The sequence below is a fragment of the Trachypithecus francoisi genome, unplaced genomic scaffold (genome assembly GCF_009764315.1).
Source record: "Trachypithecus francoisi isolate TF-2019V2 unplaced genomic scaffold, Tfra_2.0 Lachesis_group15, whole genome shotgun sequence".
NCBI lineage: Eukaryota > Metazoa > Chordata > Mammalia > Primates > Cercopithecidae > Trachypithecus > Trachypithecus francoisi.
The window spans coordinates 15,927,574-15,952,459 of NW_022681460.1; the positions used below are offsets into that span (position 1 = coordinate 15,927,574).

The 24,886-nt window shown below is 38.1% G+C and overlaps 1 protein-coding gene across 1 annotated transcript; it reads right to left on the bottom strand.

Moving 5' to 3' along the window:
- Positions 1-10,123: 10,123 nt before the first annotated feature.
- Positions 10,124-13,715, bottom strand: TSPYL1 (TSPY like 1). Its single transcript, XM_033234368.1, has one exon. It carries the CDS (start codon positions 13,286-13,288, stop codon positions 11,966-11,968), a length of 1,323 nt encoding a protein of 440 aa, XP_033090259.1. The 5' UTR covers positions 13,289-13,715; the 3' UTR covers positions 10,124-11,965.
- Between the last annotated feature and the right edge of the window lie 11,171 nt (positions 13,716-24,886).

The window sequence follows — 24,886 nt, forward strand, 5'->3', positions numbered from 1 at the left end:
ATCTTACAACTGCTACCAGCAGAACAGCAGTCATGGCATACTAGTCATCCAGGGGGTGTGAACTTGGCTATTAGCCTTGCCGAAATGATTGGACAACTGCAACCTCTTGACGTTTCAATCAGTAAACTCTTTAAGAGCCATTTGAGGAAGGAAAATCAGTCTTATTTGTTCCCTGAAAATATTCTATTGATACCTTCTGGTAAGATCAAGAAAGTGCCAGCACCAAAACTTGCAGAATGAGTACTGGAGGCTTAGGGGGAAAATATCCCAGAAGCATACTGTTATTAGTACTAGAACATTCTACTAAGATATGTTGTCATCATCAAAATTATTCAAGAATTTTGAATAGAAATTGATTACTATTATAAATGGGAAAATAATTAGAATAGTGAAACTAGTTTATTTCACTCATAATTTACTTTGTATATATACCTATGAGTGACATATTTTTAAAACTACATTTTTAAAATCAAAAGGTCTTTCAATATGTATGCAATAAAAATCCTAAGAATTAGAAAGCTTTGTGTCACAGTTTAATTGAAAGTTCTTTTCTTTCTTTTTCTTTCTCTTTCTTCGTGTTTACTAATGGCTTATCTTACATTGAATACTTTTAGAGCAGATGAAATAAATCACTTGTAAAAATACAGCACATATCTAAAAAGTGCAAATTTTTTGTTTTCATATGTGAAATATTCATGTGCCACATAATGATGTTTCAGCAAATGATGGACCACATATCCAACAGTGAAATTACGATGGAGCTGAAAATTTCCTATTGCTTAGTGTCATCATAGCCTAAGTAATGTTGTAGCCCTCATAACATCATAGTATAACCCATTACTCGTGTATTGGTAGTAATGCCGTTATAAACAAACCTACTACACTGCTAATCATATAAAAGTATACCACATACAATTAGGTACAGTACATAATACTTGATAAAACATAAATGACTATGTTACTGGCTTATGTATTTACTATATGTTATTGTAGAGTATATTCTTTCTACTTATTAAAAAGAAAACTTAACTGTAAAATAGCCTTAGGCAGATCCTTCAGGCGGTATTCCAGAATAAGGCATTTTTATCACAGAAAATGACAACTCTGTGTGTTATTGCCTCTGAAGACCTTCTATTGGGACAAGATGTTGAGGTAGAAGACAGTGATATTGATAATCCTGAGTCTGGGTGTGCCTAGGCTAATGTGTGTGTTTTTGTCTTCATTTTAAACAAAAAAGATTAAAAATTTTAAAAAAAGAAAAATTAGAAAAAGCTTATAAAGATATAATTATTGTACAGCTGTACAATATTTGTGTTCTAAGCTAAATGGTATTATAAAAGAGTTAAAAAGTTTTAAAAAGTTAAAACATTATAAAGTAAAAATTTACAGTAAGCTAAGGTTAATTTATTATTGGAGAAAGAAAATTTTTTTAATAAATTTAGTGTCCCAAAGTGTACAATGTTTATAAAATGTACAGTAGCATATGAGTCCATTTTCACACTGCTATAAAGAACTACCTGAGACTGGGTAATTTATAAAGAAAAGAGGTTTAATTGACTGACAGTTCCGCATGCTTGGGGAGCCCTCAGGAAAGTTACTATCATGACAGAAGGTGAAGGGGAAGCAAGGCACATCTTACCATGACAAAGCATGAGAGAGAGAATGAGAGAGAGAGAGCAAGCCACACACTTTTAAACCCCCAGATCTCATGAGAACTCACTATCAAAAGAACTGTAAGGGGGAAGTCTGCCCCCATGATTCAGTCACCTCCCACCAGGCCCCTCTGACACATGAGGATTACAATTTGAGATGAGATTTGGGTGGGGATATAGAGCCAAACCGTATCAAGTAGTGTACACTAATGTCCTGGACCTTCACATGCGCTTACCACTTACTCACTGACTCACCCAGATGAACTTCCAGTCCTGCAGGCTGCATTCATGGTAAGTGTCCTATACAGGTATACCATTTTAAAATCTTTTATGCTATCTTTTTACAGTAGTTTTTCTATGTTTAGATATGTTTAGTTACACAAATACTTGCCATTGTGTTCCTATTGCTTATAGAATTCAGTACAGTAACATGCTGCACAGGCTTGTAGCCTAGGAGCAATAGGCCACACCATAGAGCCTACATGTGTAGTAGGGTATAGCATTTAGGTTTGTGTAAGTATACTGTATGATGTTCACACAATGACGAAATTGCCTAATGACACATTTCTCAGAATGTATCCTCATTGTTAAGTGAAACATGACTGAACTGCTATGTTCTAGACTTAAAAAATAATGAATTTTTCATCTACATGAATGTTTTGAGCTGGAAAATTATTTTATATAGGGTACTATTCCTCACATTCACGATGTCTAGCATCCCTAATGCCCTTAATGAATACCAGCTGCAGCCCTATTCATCGTAATAACCAAAATTACTCCTGAAAATTTCCCAAATACCCCCTAGAGGGAGGTATGCATATACATTGAGAATCAAGTTTTCTAAATGCCTGTAGCTCTGATATTCCCATTCCTGGTCACTAGAGGGAGGAAGTAGTCTTTAGGATGATAATATGATTCTGTTTTGTCTGCCTTCAAGTTTAAGCTGATATAGATCAGCTTGGCAAAAGTAGATCATATTTCAGTAAAATAACTGTGGCATAGTTTCTCAACATACATTTGGTACTCTGTGTATTATTACAATGGAATCACAATCTCTATTTAGGCTATCACTGTTACAAAATTAATGTTTTCTCAGGCTAATTATCTAGTTGTGATCACTGCCTGTGATAATACTTTGAAAAAAAAGAAAAGAAAAAAAAAAAAAACTCATATGCTCCTGCTTTCACCAGTCTTAAGAGAAACCAGAGACAAAGGCCCTGACCTGAATGACCCCACACCTTTGTATGCTGGTTAAAGATGCACCCTTTGAAATCAAACAGATCTGACTTCAAGTCCCAGTTCTGTTACTTACTAGCTGTTTAATTTGGGCAAGTCACTTCACCTCTCTAAGCCACAATTTACTCCTATACAAAATGAATATAATAAAACAACTTAACAGAATTTTGAAGGTGAAATGAGGTATCTATGAAGTGTTTTTCACAGTATGCTTTCAGTAAATAGAAGCTGACTTGCTCATTTTTATTATTTTTATGCTAAGAATTACATTAAATAAACAATATTGTCGGCAGTATAAAATCAATGTCAAATTCTGTTATGAAACTGTAATTGTATAAAAGTTCAGAAACAAAAGTCATCCATGTAAAATAAGTGAAAGGTTTGTGGAAGAAAAGAAGAGTTGAATTGGACCAAGTAGGATAGCATTTGAATAATCTGAGGAAGTCATGAAACACTGGCACATAGTAATAATGTTTGTCCACTATGTCACAGTTAATTCCTAATGATTCTAGGCATATGGTATTTTGGGCTAATAGGGAAAACAATCCTTTTGCTCTAACTAAAGTGCTTTACTACATTCTTCCACATATCACTTTAAAGACTTTATAAAATATCTTAAGAAAAAACTAGCTGCATCAAATACATACTTTTAATAGCTGACTTTAAGCAGACTTGGTTGTTCAAAGTCACATTTTCTGTGAGGAACATACAGTCTGTATTTCAAACCAAGTTTGACCTGAAAATCTTTGCTTATAATAGATTAACACATTAAGTTCATCAATATTGGATCAAGAGTGGAACACAGGCACTCTCTGAAATCACATTCCAATTGAACATCTACCATGCTAAGAAATGTAAGATACAGAGATGAAGAAGGCACAATCTTCTGCTATGATAGAGCTATACTTTAGTAAAGAACAGCTAAATACAAATAAATAGAGAGTAAAAATTTTCTGGGAAAAGAAAACAATTCTGGAAAAAACAGGGTCCTGAAATATAAGGTGATTACACCTTGTAAACATTCTATTTCTGGGAGCTGTAAGGCCTTAAATAAACAAGCCCACTCTTGCCTAATATACTTAGTGCTCAATGCTTGCCTTGAAATTACATTTCCCTCATTGTTGATGAAATTGGAGAGGAGTTATCAAAACTGACCCAAGAGAAGTTTGGCCATTAAATAAAATAGTTAACAACAAGAACATGTTGTACCATGCACCTGTTTTTAAAGTCATCTGAACACAACTCTTAATTGTATTGTCCAAAGTTAAGTTGGAGTTTGGTGAAGAAGATGATAATTAAGTACTACGTGCCTCTTATAAGTAATCGCTCTATTGACTAAACCTCAATAAATATACACTATTTATTTATTAGTGATATCAATAGTTCTTTACATCGCAGCAGCCAAACTCCAGAGGAATATTAAAATATTTGAACTGCTTTGGTCCATTCTATTTCTCTGAGGGAAAGTAAAACTAAGCAATTTAATTCAGGCAGTAGATGTCAAAAATTACATTTTTAAAGACAGGATAGTTATCTGATAGGATTTGGAGACCTTCTATTTTTTAACATAAACATATCCCTTTTAAAAGCTACTTGTGAATTAATTAGGAATAACTTTCAACTAAGACCAAGCTATTCAAACTTAATTAAGATTTTAGATATATTTTTATGGCAAATTCAGTTACAGGCTGCTTTATTATGGTGCGAGGTGTCTTAGCTGGAAATGAGAAACCCTAATTGAATGCAGCCCATGTTACTTTTGTCTTGGATAATACACTTCTCTTTCCTGATCCCCTATTTCCCTATCCATTAAATGGAAGTAGTGACACTGAAACTACAAAATGAGAGCATATATGGAAATTACTGATATATCTAATAATTTGTTGAGATCATGAAGACAGAGATATGTACTTGATGCAGAATTAGATATCCAAAGCCCAAATTGTGACCCCACAGGGTAGGGAACTTGTGATTAATAATATAGGTAAATGTCTTGTTTTGCTTTGTTTTTATAATGGAAACAATTCAGGAAATTGAATCAACAGAAGATGAAGCAGAAGCAGCAACTGAGTTTAGGGCAATGGTTCCCAAATGATTGATAGCAAGCATTAGAATCACTTGACATATTGGTTAAAACCTGGTTTCTAGGCCTCACCTTCAGAGTTCTGTTTCAGTAGGTCATGGGTGGGGTTCGAAAACCTGCATTTCTAACAAGATCCAGGTGGTGCATATACTGCTGGTCTGGAGAACACTTTGTGATCCACAGCTTTAGGGTAATGGAAAGGAGCAGTTGGAGCTGAAGAAGTCAGAGAAAAGCATCTTGTAAGCATCTAAATGGTCATAAATGGAAAGGGAAGCTCAGAGAGATTCTTGAGAGGGCCCCAGGGAATGTCAATCCTATTTACAGGACAACATGTCCTTAGCAGACTTCACTTCAATGACCAGAGGATGACAGACCTCAGTTTGTAAACTAAGAGAATCTTGAGAAAGGTCAATTTTGGCCTGGAATTGAAAGGGAAATAAGTTTTTAAAAAGTAATTTCATTAGAATTATAAATAAAATCATGCAACAGTAAGAACTTACAAATAAGATCTTGCAAGTAGAGTCAGTGATTTTTACCACAGAGGAAGAGAAGCCGAAAGACTGGAGATGGGCAAATGAAGTTCCATTTTTTAAACTCTCAATGGTATTTTAAAATCTATTTATTGAGGTATAATTTACTTACACTAAAATACATAAATCTTAAAATGTATAATTGGTCAAGTTTTGAAAAGTGGATACATCTGTGTTATCACCCAACTCAAGATATAGAGCACTATTACCCCTGCAAATGTGCTCAAAATTTACCATTACTCCCCTCAACCTTGAGGCTACCATTCCTGGGATTTCTATCGTCACAGAAAAGTTCTCTATGCTAGTGAACTTCATATGCATGGAATCATATAATATATACTCCTTTGACATCTTTCACTTAACATGTCTCTGGGATTCATCCATATTGATGATCAGTAGGTTGTTCCTCTTTATTGTCGAGTGGTGTTCCATTGTATGAATACACCATAATTTGTTCATTCACTTGCTTGTTGGTGAACATTTGGGCTGTTGCTAGTTTGGGGCTGTTATGAATAAAACTGCTATGACCATTCTTGTGCTACATGTAAATTATACTTTAATAAAACAACAAATACCAATTATCTATTAAAACATCTTTGGACACTTTAAAAGAGCAAATAGTGATCAACAGAAGTAAAGCATATCACTAATAAATCATTTCCTTTTCTGACAAGGGAATTTCAAAGATGACACCTGCTGTTATGAATTTTAAAGAGTTCTTTTGTTGAATTCAGGTTAATTCCATTCTGCAAGACCACAGGGGGAAAACTATGAAGTAGATATCCTGAAACTCCACGCTATACCAGGCTCTTTGCAATAGCTGGATGCTTATAAGGTGGCAAATTTGAGTCAATCTGACAAAACTAGGAAGGCAGTATGTATTCCCTAACTTAAGGAGTTCAAGAAAAGGTAATCCATGATTCTCAAACCCAGCTGCACCTTAGGCTGTAATTTAATTGGTTTGGGTACAGTCTGGGCATCAGTATTTTTTGAAAGTTCAAAGCTATATATAAAATGATCAGCCAGGTGTGAGAACCATGAAGTTACATGACTATTTGTCTGAAAGTAAATTAAATGAGAAATTAAAATTGAGAGGAAGATAAATGGAAATTTTAATTGATTGCATATTATATGCTAGACATGATGCTTGCTGTTTGTCTAACCTCTTTATTATATTAATACTTGAAATCTCTTAGCACAGTGTCGGGCACAAAGTCAGCTCTCAGATGTTTCTGTTGTTATCCTCTCTGTAACCTTATAATACAGTCTCCAAATGCATCCTAAAACATTAGCTTATACTGCAAGTTTTATTAACCCTACATTATGGATAAGGAAACCAAGACTCAGAGTAGTTTATTTTGGCAAACGCCATACATGGTAATCATAAAACCGGGATTTAATCCTAATTTATAGCTAGTATGCCTTCTCTGCCCATCAGGTCATATATAAGACATGTAGGTGTTCACAGAAATTAGTAGCTTACCTGAATGACCCTTTCCTTTTTAATTAAACCGTTTCCTTTTACCTGTTCTCAAAGAAATTACCTTAAATACAAATCCTAAAAAAAGTGAAGCCAAAAAGTAGACATCCACATTTTTCCTAATGTGGCTTGATAGAAACTCTTCTATAGGTCTTGACAACCTCTGAGGTCAGAGGGAATGGATTAAGATGGCCCTTCAGAGCTCAAAGCACTTAACATGAAGTACTGCTTCCAAGTAAAACACCTCCCATAATAATAAATGCAGAGAGAGCATACCTGTCACTTCTATATAGTCTAGGACTTTAATTATATAATAATGTTGAAGGAAAGGAAGTCAGTCCTGAGGGGGATGGTCAACTCCTCTCAGCCAGGCTGGTCCTCTCTGAGTTTGCTTGTTGATGTTTTGAATGTGTATATTTGCTGGAGAAAAAGAGGAAACATTCAAGGAATGGTACCCCCCTCAATGAGTCTGAGTTCCTTAAGGGCAAAGACAACCTTTACTATCCCATTCAATCCTTACTTATGCTAGTATTCAATAAACAACTACTGCAAGATTACAATTACAGACCACTAATTTTCAAAAAGTATGCTTCTTCAAGTAGTACGCATTAATTGAACTGACTTAATGCAGAGCTAGACTCAGATATTTTCCTTTTCTGTCGCTAGCCAACTGTTAAAATACAACTGAAAATATTTTCTGAACATCATGTACATTTGTAAACTAAAAATAGAGCATTTGGTCAGGCACGGTGGCTCACGCCTGTAATCCCAGCACTTTGGGAGGCCAAGGCAGGCGCATCACCTGAGGTCGGGAGTTTGAGACCAGCCTGACCAACATGGAGAAACCCCATCTCCACTAAAAACACAAAATTAGCCAGGCGTAGTGGCGCATGCCTATAATCCCAGTTACTGGGGAGGCTGAGGCAGGATAATCCCTTGAACCCAGGAAGTGGAGGTTGCGGTGAGCCGGAAGGTCGCCTTGTGCCGAGAACATGCCATTGCACTCCAGCCTGGGCAACAAGAGCAAAACTTTGTCTCAAAAAAAAAAAGAGCATTTAACTTTAGAAAATATGAATATATGGGTCTTAAATTTTACTAAACATTAAACCAATATAACTGTGTCAATTTGGCATCCAAATCTACCCTACCTATATCAAGAAAGTGTTGCACAGTACATTGTGCAAAATATTCAATGCATCTGAAGAACTCAAGAACAGTTCATTAAAGAAATTTTACTCACCTTTTTACCCATTGGCCTTGAATTTTAGCAAGATAACCCTTATCTTAGTCACAAGAAGTTTAAGGAGGAGAAAGTATTAACATGTTTAATTTTTAGATATTTTATAATGCTTTCAGTTATTCCTCAGGAAGTCAAGAGTCATGCTGTCCTATGTAATTTTAGATTTACTAGTAGCCACATTAAACAATGGCAAAATGAGGATAATTAATTTTTCAATATATTTTAACAATGTCAAAAATATTTCAACATGCAATCAATATGAAAAAAATTTAGATATTTTAACATTTTTCTTTCCATAGTAAGTCTTCAAAATCCAGTGTGAATTTTATATTTATAGATCTCAATTCAAACTAATCACATTTCAAGTGCTCAGTAGCCACTGGTGGCTAAAGGTACTGTATTGGACAACACACATCTAGAGTCTAATCCCCTTCTATCTCCAGTATAATCAACTTAAAATGTACCAAGTATATAAAAGACGACCCAAAATTAAGTAGTGCTCTGTTAAAATGCAAGTGAAAGATTAAATGTTAAAAGTGTTTGGACCTTTTCTAATGACTAAAAGGGGAAACTGTTATTTAGGAATGGCTTTGCAAATCTTTTTGACATTTTTCCATTTGCTCATTAAGTCTTTCTGAGCACTAGGTTATTTTGTTCTTTTTCCCCATCTGAGTTATTTTGTCATTCAATATTTATCTGCTGACAACTATGTGCAAAACATTATGCTAGATGGGCCAGGCATGGTGGCTCACGCCTGTAATCCCAGCACTTTGGGAGCCTGAGGCGGGAGGATCACGAGGTCAGGAGATGGAGACCATCCTGGCTAACATGGTGAAACCCCATCTCTACTAAAAATACAAAAAATTAGCAAGGCATGGTGGCACGCGCCTGTCATCCCAGCTACTCCCAGCTACTCGTCCCAGCTGGAGAACTACTTTAACTCGGGAGGCGGAAGTTGCAGTGAGCCAAGATCCTGCCACTGCACTCCAGCCTGGGCAAGAGTGAGACTCCATCTCAAAAAAAAAACATTATGCTAGATGCAATGAACCATGTAAAATACACTGCATCTCCACTTTCACAAAGTTTCCAAACTGCTAAGAGAGGAAAAGAGTAAACATGTGAAAAACATAAAAATATAATCTCTGTATTTTACTGTATCACTCTGTTGATTCTTTATCAGTCCTTCCCCAGTTCCCCAATGAAGGGAATGGACTTTATCTTCTTACTCTTTTTCTCTATTTGTGGAATTCACTGTAATGAATAATTATGTGTTACTGTCTAGAACAGAGGTCCCTGCAAAGTACACTAAGTGCATAAAGAAACATTTATCTCCTCTACGGGGAATATAAAGACTAAAAGGCAGAGGAATTACCAAGGGCAGGCCTTGAAGGATCTGATAGAAGAGTGGTGAGGAAGTGTGAAGAAAAACCGGAAGTTTTCACAGATGAGAAAGTATGAAAATAGAGGAATACATCACATATGATAGGTACTCCCTTCATACAAGTTAATAAAAAGAAGAGCCTGAATAACCTGAGAATATAATTTATGGAGATAGAAATGGAGGATTTGAGCAACTGAAGGGGAGGTGGTGCTGCATAAGCTATATGGAAAAAAGTGATTGAGTAAGCAGTTGCAACTGCTGACATTTTAAAGCAAACTACTTTGGAAGATACCAAACGTACCATGCCCTGTTTTCTTCTCTTTGGGATAAGGTCTATTGCGTCCATTTAAGGACTTTAAAGATTCCATAATTTTTAATTAACATGAATTTAAGGACTTTAATGATTTCAGTCCATTAAGGTCTTTAATGGATTATAGGACTTTAATGATTCCATACTTTTTAATTAACATAAACAATTTCATTCAAGCATAACATTTATGGGTAAGGTGAAAAATAAGAAATCTAGCAGAACAACATGCTTTTATTTTACCATCATGCATAAAAAGGAAGACAAATATGCCAATGGTACACTTCCAATTTGTCAGAGCAATTTCAAAGTATTTAAGCAATTTAGGAAAAAAGACACATCACTTACTAGGTTGTTACCAGGGAAAATTATCATGTAAGACAATCAATTAAACCACACTTTTGTAGATTATTTTTCCATGAAGGCAATTTGACAAGCCTAACAAAGACCAAGTTGTTCAAACTATGTTTCTAGGAATATAGTTTAACAGAAACAAGAACAAGTTGAAAACTGTTATGAATATTCATATGTCTCTATATTGTACAGGAAAGTAAAGACTATTGTTCTTCCAAATGTTCCCAATTGAAATCAAAAGAATGTCTGCACAGCTCAATTTTCACAGTACGTTTAGAAACAGAAAAAAAATAAGATTTTACTAAATCCTAATGAAATAACAATCTTCCACATAAATCAGGTCACAAAACAAGAAAGCAAGCATTCAAACTTGCGTTGTGTTTCTTTAAAGAACCCTTGTCTAGGCAACATATTTAACACTTTAATCCCTTCAATTCTCCTTTAGCAATCCTGAAAAGAATTTCTCCATTCATCACCATTGAGGAGTAAGTACTCCTACCTCGAAGGCTCTTAAGGTCAGCACAGTCTTCATTCTAGGCCCAATTTTTACCTGGCCCATGCCTCTAGCCTTTTGTTCAGTTTCCCCTGCTTAGGGCACCCATCACAATCTCTTTAGTTCTTCCACCCATTATAAACTAGCTCTCACCTTTCATCCCATCTAGATGTGTCTCCCTTTAAATATTCTAGGAGCTGATAAAAGGGCTAGGAAGTAGGAAGTTGGGAAGAAAGGGGTGGGCGCATAAGATCTCTAGCACTCTATTTTACAGGACAATTTGTCTCTGAAAATGACAAAGCCAAAATGAAATTAAAAGCTTGCTTTTACAAATGTTTCTGAGCTAATAATACTTTTTTAAGAGAAAGGATTGGGAGGCTGAGGAGGGCAGATCACGAGGTCAGGGGTTCGAGACCAGCCTGGCCAGCATGGTGAAACCCCCCCATCTCTCCTAAAAATACAAAAATTAGCCCAGCATGGCAGTGCGCACTCGTAGTCCCAACTACTCCGGAGGCTGAGGCAGGAGACTCGCTTGAACCCGGGAATTGAAGGTTGCAGTGAGCCGAGATGGCGCCACTGCACTTCAACCTGAGCGACAGAACAAGACTGTCTCAAAAAAAAAAAAAAGAGGAAAAGAGGGAGAGACGGACCTTGGCAGGAGCCAATGCAGGGCAAGTAGCAATAGAAAGTGACTAGAGGTGAAGGATGAGCAATAAAGTAGCATAAATCACACAGAACAAGCGGCTCACTGCTTTTCTCCTCTGAGTTCGTTAACGTCCAGTAACTGTCCACAGGGCATGTGCCCTTACTTCTGGATGCAGAGCTGAGTAGGTGGAATAGGCTCCCAAAGCTAGAAATCCAGGTGATGGCAACCAGTTCAGAGGCCCTGGGAATAAACAGGGTCCAAGCAGTGCAGATAAAGGCAGTACAATCTACAGTATCATTTGCTTGGCTTACAAGTAGCGTGAAGGATGGCCTCGTAGCATGTGATATTCCAGAACAGCATGAAGGTTATATGCAAGTGTAGAAGCATACCCACCACCGTCTCAATCTTGAGGTGGAGAGAACTGAATATCCAAAGGAAAGAGGGTGCAGAAAAGTCAGCAAAAACAAAACATAGTAGAAGGCATACCCATTGCTGATGCCCAAGCACAAGTCCAGCAGAAGGTGGTAGGAGACCTTGTGCAGGAGTACTCCCAAGGGCAAATGTTAACCAGACTGGAACCCAAAGGGCCTCGGGATCTCTACTGGCTCCCTTAGTGGGCGACGTCTGGCTCTACGGACTCCTTCACGCAACAGGTAGTATTGCAGTGGATTTGGCCACAGATCCTCTTTAATAATCTCAGCAATTTTGTCGGACTCTGGAAGGCTGTGGTCTGAAAACCAGGTGAAGAAGCTGCAGATGAGGTCTTGGTTTCTGCGAATGAAGGACTGGGGTTCATGCCCCCTGCGCCATATAATTGGAGTAGAAAGAGACACCACTCGGCCGGAGGATCTCACCTCATACTCCTTGACAATCAGCTTGTTTCTGAAGTAGGGGTTTCTTCTAAAGAAGAACTTGAACTTGCAGCCGGTTCTAGGGTGTCTGAGTTCCTTCACCTCTAAATTGGTTATGTACCTTAACATCTCTGCATCTTGGCCCCTAATCATGGCGGACAACTGGGGATGGTTTCGAAAAGCTGTCATCCAGAAGCCCGGGATATTCTGAATGATGTAGTTCCTCCGCTCCAGGTAGTGTCGACGCATCCGCCCAAACTTGTGCTCCAGCTGTTGGAAGGCCCTGTCGGCCTGAGCATTCACAGTGTCCAGTTCCAGCTGGATGGCCTCCAGAGGGTCCATGCGGAGAGCCTCATGCAGAGGCCAGGGCCCTTCCTCCTCCCTCGCCTCCTCCTCCACTCTATCTTCCTCCGCCACTTCTATTTCTTCACCTTCCGGCAGCTGCTCCTCTACCTCCATCTGCTCCTCCACTACCTCCTTCTCCGCCAGGCCTTCCTTCACCACCACCTCAGCGCTCTCCCCCTCAGCCACGGCTGCTGAGACAGTGGCGCACTTTCCTGTCTTCACCTCCTCGGTGTCGTTCTCGGCCCCCGCCCCCGCCGGCAGCTCAGACGCAGATCTCTCGGCGCCACAGATTTCTAGGGCCTTCTCTCCACCCTGAACGCCCTTTTTCAAGCTGCGGTCCACTGCCACCACCACAGAAGCGGCTACAAGGCCCTCAGCGGGAGGCTGGCCCTCTTCCTGCCCGGCTTTGATCGCCACATGACCGCGACCCCCAATAACTCGGATCTGGGGAGTACTGCCACGGCCCGCGGGATCCTGAGGTACGCCCCCCTCCTCTGAAGGCTGTGGAGGCGGGAGCGCGATGGTCTCCGAGCCTCCCTCACCCGGCTCCGCCATCACCTGTGTCGCCTCGCTTTGGTCGCGGAGCTTCAGGCACTGGTGTGCGTCCGGGTCGCTCGGGACGTGGTCAGAAATAATGAAGCTGTGGGTTTGGAGGGGAGGGGTCCTCTCGACCCCATCCACGCCGCTCATGTTGGTAACAGTCGGACCAACCGCAGGTGAACGCCCGTTTTCCTCAGAGAAGCCGAACTCGGAGCTAACCGCCGCTCGCACCGCCCACCCTCCAGTCTCGCTAACATCTTCGCGGCGGTGTCGTCAGGGATGCAGATCTCACGGTATCGCGAGAACTTGCTGGGCCCGGGATTGGTTCCGCCGCTCCCTGACAGCCAACCGGATTCTCTGGGCTTTACTTATGTGAATTTACCCATAGCAACAGTAATTTTAACTACGTAAATAAATGTAGATTGTGCTGAGTCTGAAAGCACTGACGACCCACCTTGAGATGCATCTGGAGACTGCCCCCAGCATGTAGGGGCAGTTGTAAAATCACAGCCATAACAGTGCCTGCTCTCCAGTGTCTGAAAACAAATGTTTTTCTGGTCTTCACTTTTTTGAGGCTATTAATCTTAAAAAGAAGTCTTTTGCTCCTAGTTACGTGGAGTAACTAATATTTCCCCCCTTCTTAGTAAAAGTGACATAAAAATGTCAAGTCTAGCCTCTACGATTACTGGGGGAAAAAAAGCTACTCAGCTTCTTACCACTAAAGCGATGCATATTATTCATTGCTAATTTTTTATGTATAATCTGCATCAAATACGAGTTTATGCTGCATAATATCTGTAGAAATTAAGCCAGGATCAGTTTGCTAAATGTTGTTTCATGCCTCCTCACTGCAAGAAAGAGGAAATAATAACTATTTCCAGCCCCATGAACTTAATTTGTTATATTTAGTTATGTAAGATAGGAATGTTTGGCTCTAATGAAGCATCTGTCTTTAGCAATCAGCTAAAAGTTCTTTAGAGGGGAATGTCGATGTCTCCGGTTGAAGTGTTCCAGTTTTTTGACTTGTGAGTTAAACTGGTGCTATCTTAGAGAGTTACAAGGCCTCAGAGAAATATCAGTAGGGGGAGCCACATACCACCATTTTGTGAGGAAAGGCTAGTTAAAATGGACAACAAAGATGGCCTTGAAGTTGAAAACAAACTTGCAAAGGGCAACATGCAGCTGGTTGACTCAAGGTGTAAAAGAGGCAAACGTTATTTTCTACTTAATTTGCTTTGTGTGGTAGTAAGCTGATGGCCCTCAAAGATGTACCAGTCTTAGTTATGTGGCTAAAGGGACTTCGCAGATATGATTAAGTTAAAGGTTTGGAGATGAGAAGATGATTCTGGATTACACAGATGGGCCCTATGGAATTACATTTCTTTTTTTTTTTTTTTTTGAGACGGAGTCTCGCTCTGTCGCCCAGGCTGGAGTGCAGTGGCCGGATCTCAGCTCACTGCAAGCTCCGCCTCCCGGGTTTACGCCATTCTCTCGCCTCAGCCTCCCGAGTAGCTGGGACTACAGGCGCCCGCCATCTCGCCCGGCTAATTTTTTGTATTTTTTTAGTAGAGACGGGGTTTCACAGTGTTAGCCAGGATGGTCTCGATCTCCTGACCTCGTGATCCGCCCGTCTCGGCCTCCCAAAGTGCTGGGATTACAGGCTTGAGCCACCGCGCCCGGCCTGGAATTACATTTCTTATAAGAAGGAGGCAGGAGGGTCAGAGAAGATGAGAGGACGAAAGCACAGAGAGAGGGAAAGAATGGTGGAGAATAGGAGGGGGAGGGAGGAAAGGGAAATCGCTATGTTGCTGGCTTTGAAGATGGAGGAAGGAGCCAGGATCGTAGGAATAAAGGCAGCCTCTAGAAGCTTGAAAGGTAAGGAAATAGATTCTATCCTAGAGCCTCCAAAGGAATGACAACACCTTGAGGTTATTACCTCTAACCTCCAGCACTATAAGATAATAAATCTGTGTATTTTAAGCTATTAAATTTGTGGTAATTTGTTACAGAAGCAATATTAAATGAATACACCTTGCATTAAGGTTTGGTTGCATCTGTGGGTGCCTCAAATTGTTTCTAATTTGCCCCTTCTACCTTGCTCATTGCTTCCCATGAGTTCCTGCCCAACAGCTGTGATGTATTACAGCTTGAAGCTGTCTTTCAGTATCAAGACCAGAAATATACCTAGGCAATACACAGAAAGACAAAATGAAAGCCTAAACATACCACAAACGATATCTGAGGAGACTGTAAACTGCAAGAGGACAAGATCATGGTTTTGTTTCCCTCTGTTTATCGAGTGCCTAGCACACTACCTTGCACAGTATCCCATAGATTATTAAAATGTTAAATAAAGGAGCAAATGAGCAGAAAACAGTTTCTCTTGCTTACAACTTGCTGCTTGCAGAAGAGAAGTAAGGGACATATGGATCGTCACCTGCTCTCCTTCCTATCTGCCACTGGCAAACCAGAGGGCGGCTCTCCTGTATGTAGTAACAGATTCTTACTCAGGAGAATAAATTTCTATATATGCTCCAAAGGCTCTAAAAGGATAAGAAAATCACAGAGAAAACAATTTTATTTTACAAATAATTTGTCTGTAGTCACACTGTGTGACAAACAAACTCTGAAAAGACCAGCATATTTAGGTGAGTTTACATATCAAAACCTTGGACTACCAATACTGTATTTCCAATTCTCTCCTTTCTGGAAAAGTCAAGGTAATCATTTCAGGCCTTACTTCTTTTCTGTCTACAGAAATATAGAATGCTTTCTTCTCTACAAGTGATGGAGCCTGTTATGCATGGCTGAAATTACTTTTGATATAAATAAAAAGGAATAATGGAACTTTTCACAAAGCCTGTTTCTAATTGCCGTGAAATCATCTTCTATATTGAACGGGTATAATTTCATTCTGCCTAAAGTGGAAACTTTTATTATTCCAATAAGCCTTATAGTTTTTTCAGCAGAAAAGAGTGTCAGGCTTGGACCAATCCTGGAATGTATATGACTTTGTCAAAGAAGCCATTATGTAATTAGTGTAATTAACACTCTTACCAATAATGCTAGGAAAACTCTAATTAGGATCATGTAAGTATAATCAGGACTCTGCTGAATGTAATTTCCCCCAAATAGCATTGAGACTCTTTAAAAACTCTTCCTTCTCTTCTTGTCAGAACATTTGTAAAGCTGTGATAGGGAATATTTGAATATCCAGAGAACGTGAGATAAAATTAGAAGTAATATATCTCATGTTCTCTATATACTAGAAGAAAACCACATTAGAGAAGTGATTATGATTAAAACTATTCCTTGTAGGTAATGGAAAGCTCAGGTTACGATTGCTTTTGGACAAGTGCTCAGGATAAGGGTCAGTAAAGGGCAACAATTTTAGAGGGAAAGCAAATATGCATACTTTATGTCCTATTTTTTTTAAAGAAAGAATCTTTGCTTGGAAGGAGGAACTCTCTAGGAATGTCAGCATGCACCAAGGCTCACGTGCTCAGGGAGTTATTCTGCCATACAGGCAAAGCTGTGGTTGTTATTCAACACAGAAGATTGTACTTATTATAGTAGGACTATTACTTGTGGATTTTTTGTTTACCTTTTTGTATCTAAAAGGCTTAAAAAGGATATCTGCTTCTTTTACATGACACAGGTTATCCTGCTATCTGAGAATTCTCTTTCTAGGTAGATATTACACATTCTCTAAGGCTTACCAAAAACCTGTCTTACTTTAGAATGTGCTAGGCATTTTACATGCATTAAATTATCAAATTTCATAAAAGAGGAAACAGTAACACTGAGAGGCTAACTAACAAGTCATACATTCAGTAACTGATAAATTCTCCCTTCTCCTGGGTGCCTCTTTCCTAAGTACCCTATGCTGTTTGATCTTCCTCACCTGAATTCCTGCAACTCTTTTATGAGCTGCACCATGCAATTTAGCACTTAATTATGATTTTCCTCTTAGTGACTAGTTGATTCGCATGTGTCAGTCTCATCATCCCAGCATTCCAGCATCATCTCATGGGATGAGAGCACAGTTGCAGCTTCTTTTGCCTTTATTCAGCATAGCATGGGGCTCAGATTTGGGTAGATTCTTTTTTTTTTTTTTTTTTTTTTTTTGAGATGGAGTCTTGCTCTGTCGCCCAGGCTGGAATGCAGTGGCACGATCTTGGCTCACTGCAACCTCCACCTCCCAGTTTCAAGCAATGCTCCTGCCTCAGCTTCCCATGTAGCTGGGACTACAGATGCTGGCCACCACACATGGCTAAATTTTGTATTTTTAGTAGAGATGGGGTTTCACCATGTTGATCAGGCTGGTCTCAAATTTCTGACCTCAGGTGATCCGCCTGCCTCAGCCTCCCAAAGTGCTGGGATTACAGATGTGAGCCACCACACTCGGATAGATTTGGGTAGATTCTTAACAATATTTGTTGATTTGAATAAAATAAACCTTAAATTATCTTACAAAAACTAACAGTGTATCTGTACCGGCATTGTATTTTATTTGCAGAGGAAATATATTTTGACTATGCTTCATATACACCTTTTTGCACTTTAAAATATAGGATAAATTGGTCCATGACAGAGCATTTCTGTGGCAATTGACAAGAAACTTCACTATCCCCAAAGATAGTTGAATCTTTTCTAATACGGTTCTATGGGAAAACATCTGCAAAAAGCCCTGAGGTTTTTCTCTATAATATCAAGGGATCATAGATTCTTTGGGAATGATTTCTCGGGTAGCAAGGAGTTTAGCAGAAGTTCAGACATTTTTGTTTTGCAGAAAGGTAGATTTTACCATTATAATTAATGATAGCTTTCACTTATTTACTGCTCCTGATGTACCAGCCACTTTTATAAACAACATCCAGTGTGTCACATCTTTTAGTTGTCATAAGTACACCATGAGGTAATGCATTTATGACCTTCATTTTACTCAATAGGAGACCGAGGCAAAGAGAGACTGTCACTTGGCCAAAATGGTACAGAAAGTAATAGATCCATCATTCAAACCCAGAAAGTTTGTCTCAAAAGCCTGTACGCTCTGAACAAGTGTGAACTCACTTTTTAAAAAATTATTATTATACTTTAAGTTCTAGGGTACATGTGCTCAGTGTGCAGGTTTGTTACATATGTATACATGTGCCATGTTGGTGTGCTGCAACTGTTAACTCATAGACTTGTCATTTACATTAGGTGTATCTCCTAATGCTATCCCTACCCCTCCCCCCACCCTATGACAGGCCCTGGTGTGTGATGTTCCCCGCCCTGTGTCCAAGTGATCTCATTGTTCAATTCCCACCTATGAGTGAGAATATGCGGTATTTGGTTTTCTGTCCTTGTGATAGTTTGCTGAGAATGATGGTTTCCAGCTTCATCCATGTCCCTACAAAGGAAATGAACTCATCCTTCTTTATGACTGCGTAGTATTCCATGGTGTATATATGCCACATTTTCTTAATCCAGTCTATCATTGATGGACATTTGGATTGGTTCCAAGTCTTTGCTATTGTGAATACTGCTGCAATAAACATACGTGTGCATGTGTCTTTATAGCAGCATGATTTACAATCCTTTGGGTATATACCCAGTAATGGGATGTCTGGGTCAAATGGTCCTTCTAGCTCTAGATCCTTGAGGAATTGCCACACTGTCTTCCACAATAGGTGAACTTGTTTACAGTCCCACCAACAGTGTAAAAGTGTTCCTATTTCTCCATATCCTCTCCAGCACCTGTTGTTTCCTGACTTTTTTTTTTTTTTTTTTTTTTGAGACGGAGTCTTGCTCTGTCACCCGGGCTGGAGTGCAGTGGCCGGATCTGAGCTCACTGCAAGCTCCGCCTCCCAGGTTTATGCCATTCTCCTGGCTCTGCCTCCCGAGTAGCTGGGACTACAGGCGCCCGCCACCTCGCCCGGCTAGTTTTTTGTATTTTTTTAGTAGAGACGGGGTTTCACTGTGTTAGCCAGGATGGTCTCGATCTCCTGACCTCGTGATCCGCCCATCTCGGCCTCCCAAAGTGCTGGGATTACAGGCTTGAGCCACCGCACCCAGCTGTTTCCTGACTTTTTAATGATCACCATTCTAACTGGTGTGAGATGCTATCTCATTGTGGTTTTGATTTGCATTTATCTGATGGCCAGTGATGATGAGCATTTTCTCATGTGTCTGTTGGCTGCATAAATGTCTTCTTTTGAGAAGTGTCTGTTCATATCCCTCACCCACTTTTTGATGGGGTTGTTTGATTTTTTCTTGTAAATTTGTTTAAGTTCTTTGTAGATTCTGGATATTAGCCCATTGTCAGATGGGTAGATTATAAAAGTTTTCTCACATTTCATAGGTTGCCTGTTCACTCTGATGGTAGTTTCTTTTGCTGTGCAGAAGCTCTTTAGTTTAATTAGATCCCATTTGTCAATTTTGGCTTTTGTGGCCATTGCTTTTGGTATTTTAATCATGAAGTCCTTACCCATGCCTATGTCCTGAATGGTATTGCCTAGGTTTTCTTCTAGGGTTTTTATGGTTTTAGGTCTAACATTTAAGTCTTTAATGCATCTTGAATTAATTTTTGTATAAGTTGTAAGGAAGGGATCTAGTTCAGCTTTCTACGTATGGCTAGCCAGTTTTCCCAGCACCATTTATTAAATAGGGTATCCTTTCCCCATTTCTTGTTTTTGTCAGGCTTGTCAAAGATCAGATGGTTGAAGATGATTGGTATTATTCCTGAGGGCTCTGTTCTGTTCCATTGGTCTATATCTCTGTTTTGGTACCAGTACCATGCTGTTTTGGTTACTGTACCCTTGTAGTATAGTTTAAAGTCAGGTAGCGTGATGCCTCCAGCTTTGTTCTTTTGGCTTAGGACTGTCTTGGCAATGCAGGCTCTTTTTTGGTTCCATATGAACTTTAGAGTAGTTTTTTCCAATTCTGTGAAGAAAGTCATTGGTACTTTGATGGGGATGGCATTGAATCTATAAATAACCTTGGGCAGTATGGCCATTTTCACGATATTGATTCTTCCTATCCATGAGCATGGAATGTTCTTCCATTTGTTTGTGTCCTCTTTTATTTCACTGAGCAGTGGTTTGTAGTTCTCCTTGAAGAGGTCCTTCACATCCTTTGTAAGTTGGATCCCTAGGTATTTTATTCTCTTTGAAGCAATTGTGAATGGGAGGTGAACTCACTTTCTTAAAATGAGTAACGATCCTTGATATTAAATTGATACACAATTTTCTTCTTTCTTCCCTCTTTCCCCTATCCACAAGCATATTAATATAATATTTGTAAGGAAAGTACCCAAATATTTTCTTTATTTTCAGAGGAGAGGCAGTTATTAATGATCCCCAAATTCAGTATTATCTTAACTCTATCAGACTGAATGCCATCTTTTTGTAACAGATACCTTCTAAAAGAGTCTTTACTTTCCTGAAATGAAATTAATAGACGATATAACCCGCCTACACATGTAAATAGAAAAACATCAATATAATGACATCATAAAAGAGAAATAAAAGCAATTTATAATAGTGCCTATTTTGATATGTAAGGACATTAACATTGCCTACACTGTAAGAAATATCAAAGTCACTAGAAAGTTATACTCATTGATATAATCACCATGGATGGAGTATGGGTATGTTCTACTTGTGATTCAAATACCTTGGTGATGAGGTTTTCTGAAATGGTGACCCAATCTTTGTTAAGTTCTGTAAAAGAAAAAGGAAAAGCTCCCCTTGGCACATGTTAATGTATTTCTTCCATTATAGGAGATACATTTCACATTTCTTAAATCAGGATATGTCTTACAAGCACAGTCAGCCATGTGTCAGTCATTACATCATTGCCATCATCACTGCCTGAGCATGTGTGAACCCGGTTATTGTTACCAATTTCATTTCTGGACAAACTAAAGACCATCTGAAGAAAGAATATGCACTGTTTGTTGTCTTAAAACTTTCCATTAATCTCCTTGGAAGACTCAAAAGAGTACTGACATCAAAACTCACATAATTTGTGGCTTGAATGAAAACTCTTCTAGACAGAAGAGTTGAGCACTGTTTTAGGAAATATTGCATCATTAAAACACTTGATAGCAGAGAGGATAGTATTGTTTGGAAAAAAATATGGAATTTGACAACTCTGAGCCAAACTTTCAGTAAATTTTCTGAATATGAAGAAGTTTTAAGAATACCTTAACAGTTTATTTTGCTTTTCTCTTTCCTTCCATATATTTCCAAGTATGATATTTTATTTCTGTCTAAGCCTAAAAGAGTTCTTTTTTAAAACATAAAATAATTATGTATAAGAATGCATCATGTCACAGTTTAATTGGCAGTGTTTTTTCTCCTTGTCTTCCTTTCTTGGTGATACTTAAATAATACTATGTTTTACAATTGATGTCTCAAATTAGATGAAATACCATAATTTCCTTCCTGGAAAGCTTATTGCACATTAAATCAGTGTAAACATATTTAGTGTTTATATGTAAAATGATGTTAAATTCCAGGCCCAGATAAATATAAATAGGTTTTCCCTCTGGGAAGGAGGACATTTTTTGTTGAGGGAGGCTTCCCTTGGATAGCATGATATCTGGCATCAATGACCCCACCTAATAAAACGAGAAACTCTCATTTTTTGTGATTACTAAAATTCGCGTCTACAAACTGCCAAGAGATCCTTAAGGAAGGTACAGCTCCTGCTGAGATTGTCACTTTTAAATACATGCTAGGCATGTCATTCCTATTGATGCTCACTAGAGGGAGCAACTGGTCTTTAAGAAAGTGATGTATCTAGTCTGTGATGGAAGAACTATGGAATGATCTTTCACTATAAATTATATACTTTTTAATTTAAATTGAATCACAAACTTTTATTCCCACTAAGTTGTAATTGTTACAATGTATTTTTCTCAGACAGGTTTAGGTTTATTATGATGGCTCCAATACTCAAATTGTGTTTACGTATCTCATAGGAGCCTGCCTACAAGGTCGCTACCCAGTCATAAATCGGATTTCAAGTTCCAGCTCTCCCACTCACTAGCTGTTTGACTGGAGCTAGTCACTTCATCTTTCTGAGCCACAATTTCCTCATAGGTAAAAATGGAGATTATAATACATACTTCACAAGCCTATTATGACAATGAAATAAGATGTGTATAAAGTGTTTAGTACTATAAGCTTTCAATGAACAGAAGATGGTAGTATTATTTATGCCATGCTAAAACTTAGGCATATGAAAATTAGACTATTGTGCAAGGTATAATCTGGCACTAAATTTTCAATTTCCTGTACACAGCTAACTATGTAGAATTTCAGAGAAGAATATAATCCCTGTGGATTAGAGTGATCAGTGGTAGAAATGAGCCTTGATTTATATTCTGCTGTGGGTGAGCATTGAATAGCTTGAGAAAGAAGTGGGGCGTGAGGACATAGTATCCACACTTGTCCACTGCTCCAGCTATTTCAACGTGCATTCAAGACATGCACTGTCCAATACTATAGCCACTAGCCATATATGTCTATTTTGATTTAAATTAATTAAAATTAAGTAAAGTAAAGAATTCAGTTTATTAGTCACACTAATTACATTTCAAGTACTTATTAGCAGCATCTGGCTAGTGGCTGCTATACTGGATCTCATGCAACATTTCATCATGGCAAAAAGTTTGTTGGACAACATTATTCTAGACATATAGTATCTTCAAGCGGTGGAAAAAGGTGTAGTTGCTGGAACTAAAATGCCATACCACAGAGGTAGCAGGCACGCACTTTATAAGAGTCTGAAGGGGAAAAAATGCTTTTTGAAATTCATGCTAGCAGCATTTTTTGAACAAAAATTTTGTGTGTTTATAATTGGGAGTAAATAAGTAGAAGTACTTATCCACTGGCTCACATAACATAAAAAGGCTAATCCAAATATTATGTTCCTTCACTATAAAACTTACATATTTAAAATAAGTTACAAAAGCATCTGAGAGAGAGAGGAATGAAGCTAAATGGGTCAAATTCAGGAAGTGTTAGTTGAAAAATATGTGTAATTAAATTAGTTATTTAAATAGTCAATAAAGTGTGTGCTTGGTGGGACAAACCCCTACTGTATTTTTAGCAAGGTAAAATGGCAAAGGTATAATAATATAAAAGAAAATTTAAAAATAATGTACATGAAACAATGAAAATGCTTGCATAGATTTTCAAAAGTCACTATGAATCATAGTGATTTGTTTGTTACTATACCAAAAATTGACAGTCAAGCCATTTAATAAACATGACTGTTATATGTGAAAGCATCTCAGTATCCTAAGATTAAGCAATTTCATACAAAAGAAATATTTCTGTGTATTTTTTAGGTAGTATGATATTTAGATCTGCAGCTAAAACTCTTTAAACATTTTGTTAGTTGCCATTCATTTAAAACTCCAGAGCTCATGTATCATCTTACAAAAATACCAGAAATGTCTTTTTTAAATGGAAATATAGTCCTAGGGTCAAAGAACCTTTTCAGAACCACTAGACCTTCATGATAAAAAAATAAATAAAAAATAAAGAAAACCAGGTCTCTTGTTTTAAGACAAAATTTCATCAAGGTCATTTACGGCTTTCCACATACAAATTAATTCAATATGAAAAGTTCGTATTACGGTATCCAACTTAATACTTTGGTTGTCATAACACTTCATCCGTTAGCTGAGAACTCTGCCTTGTGAATTCTTTGGCTCTAAGACTATATCATAACTTCACTTGGTTTGTAAGCAAGCCATTCTATGCGCATCTGTTTTAAAAATGTGAAAGGCTGATTTGAAAAATACCATCATTCATTCATCATCATAAATAGAAATATTTATATTTATTGAGTATTTACTATGTAAAAGATACTGTGTTAAATGCTTTTCATATATTAATTGCCTCACCCCTCCATGACATAGGTAGTATTCACCCTGTTGTGAAGATTAAGAAATCCCAGAGATATCAGGTGACTTGCCTAAAGTTACATGACTAATAAGTAATGGAATAGGGATATAAACCCAGTTTATTGGCTTCAAAGCTCTTTCTACTATGCCATGTTGCTTTTTCTGATTTCTTGAAATCTTTGATAGTAACCAGGAAACTCAAGGGTTACTGCCACCTATTTTCTAATAACTTCATTTTCTTGGATCTGTATCATTAGTGCCTAGCACCTAGAAGATTCTTAGGCAGTGTTGGCTGCATTGATTGAATGATTCCACACAGATGGCTAGCTTAAACAGCCATGGAAACTTTAATTATAATGTGTTAATCTAAACAGGACATATGATTTTTAGGAGATAAGTGCCCTCAGGGGGGGCATTTACTAAATGTAGGGCAGATTTAAAAAATAATATATCCTGCTACTGCTGATATTTCTAAATTAACAGTATTTCTAGATTCTCATACTTGGGGTTCAGAGATTTCGCTTGTTGATTAATTCAAGGATATAAGAACTCTAGCAAATAAATATTTTATTAATTTGTACTGTTCTACACTCAGGAGCAATTATTGAAAATTAAGATTTGTTATCAGGAAATACATGAAGTCCTATTTGGGAATAATTCCTTAAAACTCATCCTGAGAAGAGACAGTCTGTGTCCTTCCCACTTAGTATATCATCTACCCATTTGTGGTCTCTCATAATTGGAAATATTTCCCTAATTCCAAAAGCCGAAAGGAATCCTCTTAACTGCTAACTTCTCTCCCAAAGGGAGAAACTTTTTCCAGTCAGCCTCAGTGAAATCGT

Excerpts from the sequence above, each read along its gene's own strand:
- TSPYL1 (XM_033234368.1), bottom strand. The coding sequence starts at position 13,288 with ATGAGCGGCGTGGATGGGGTCGAGAGGACCCCTCCCCTCCAAACCCAC.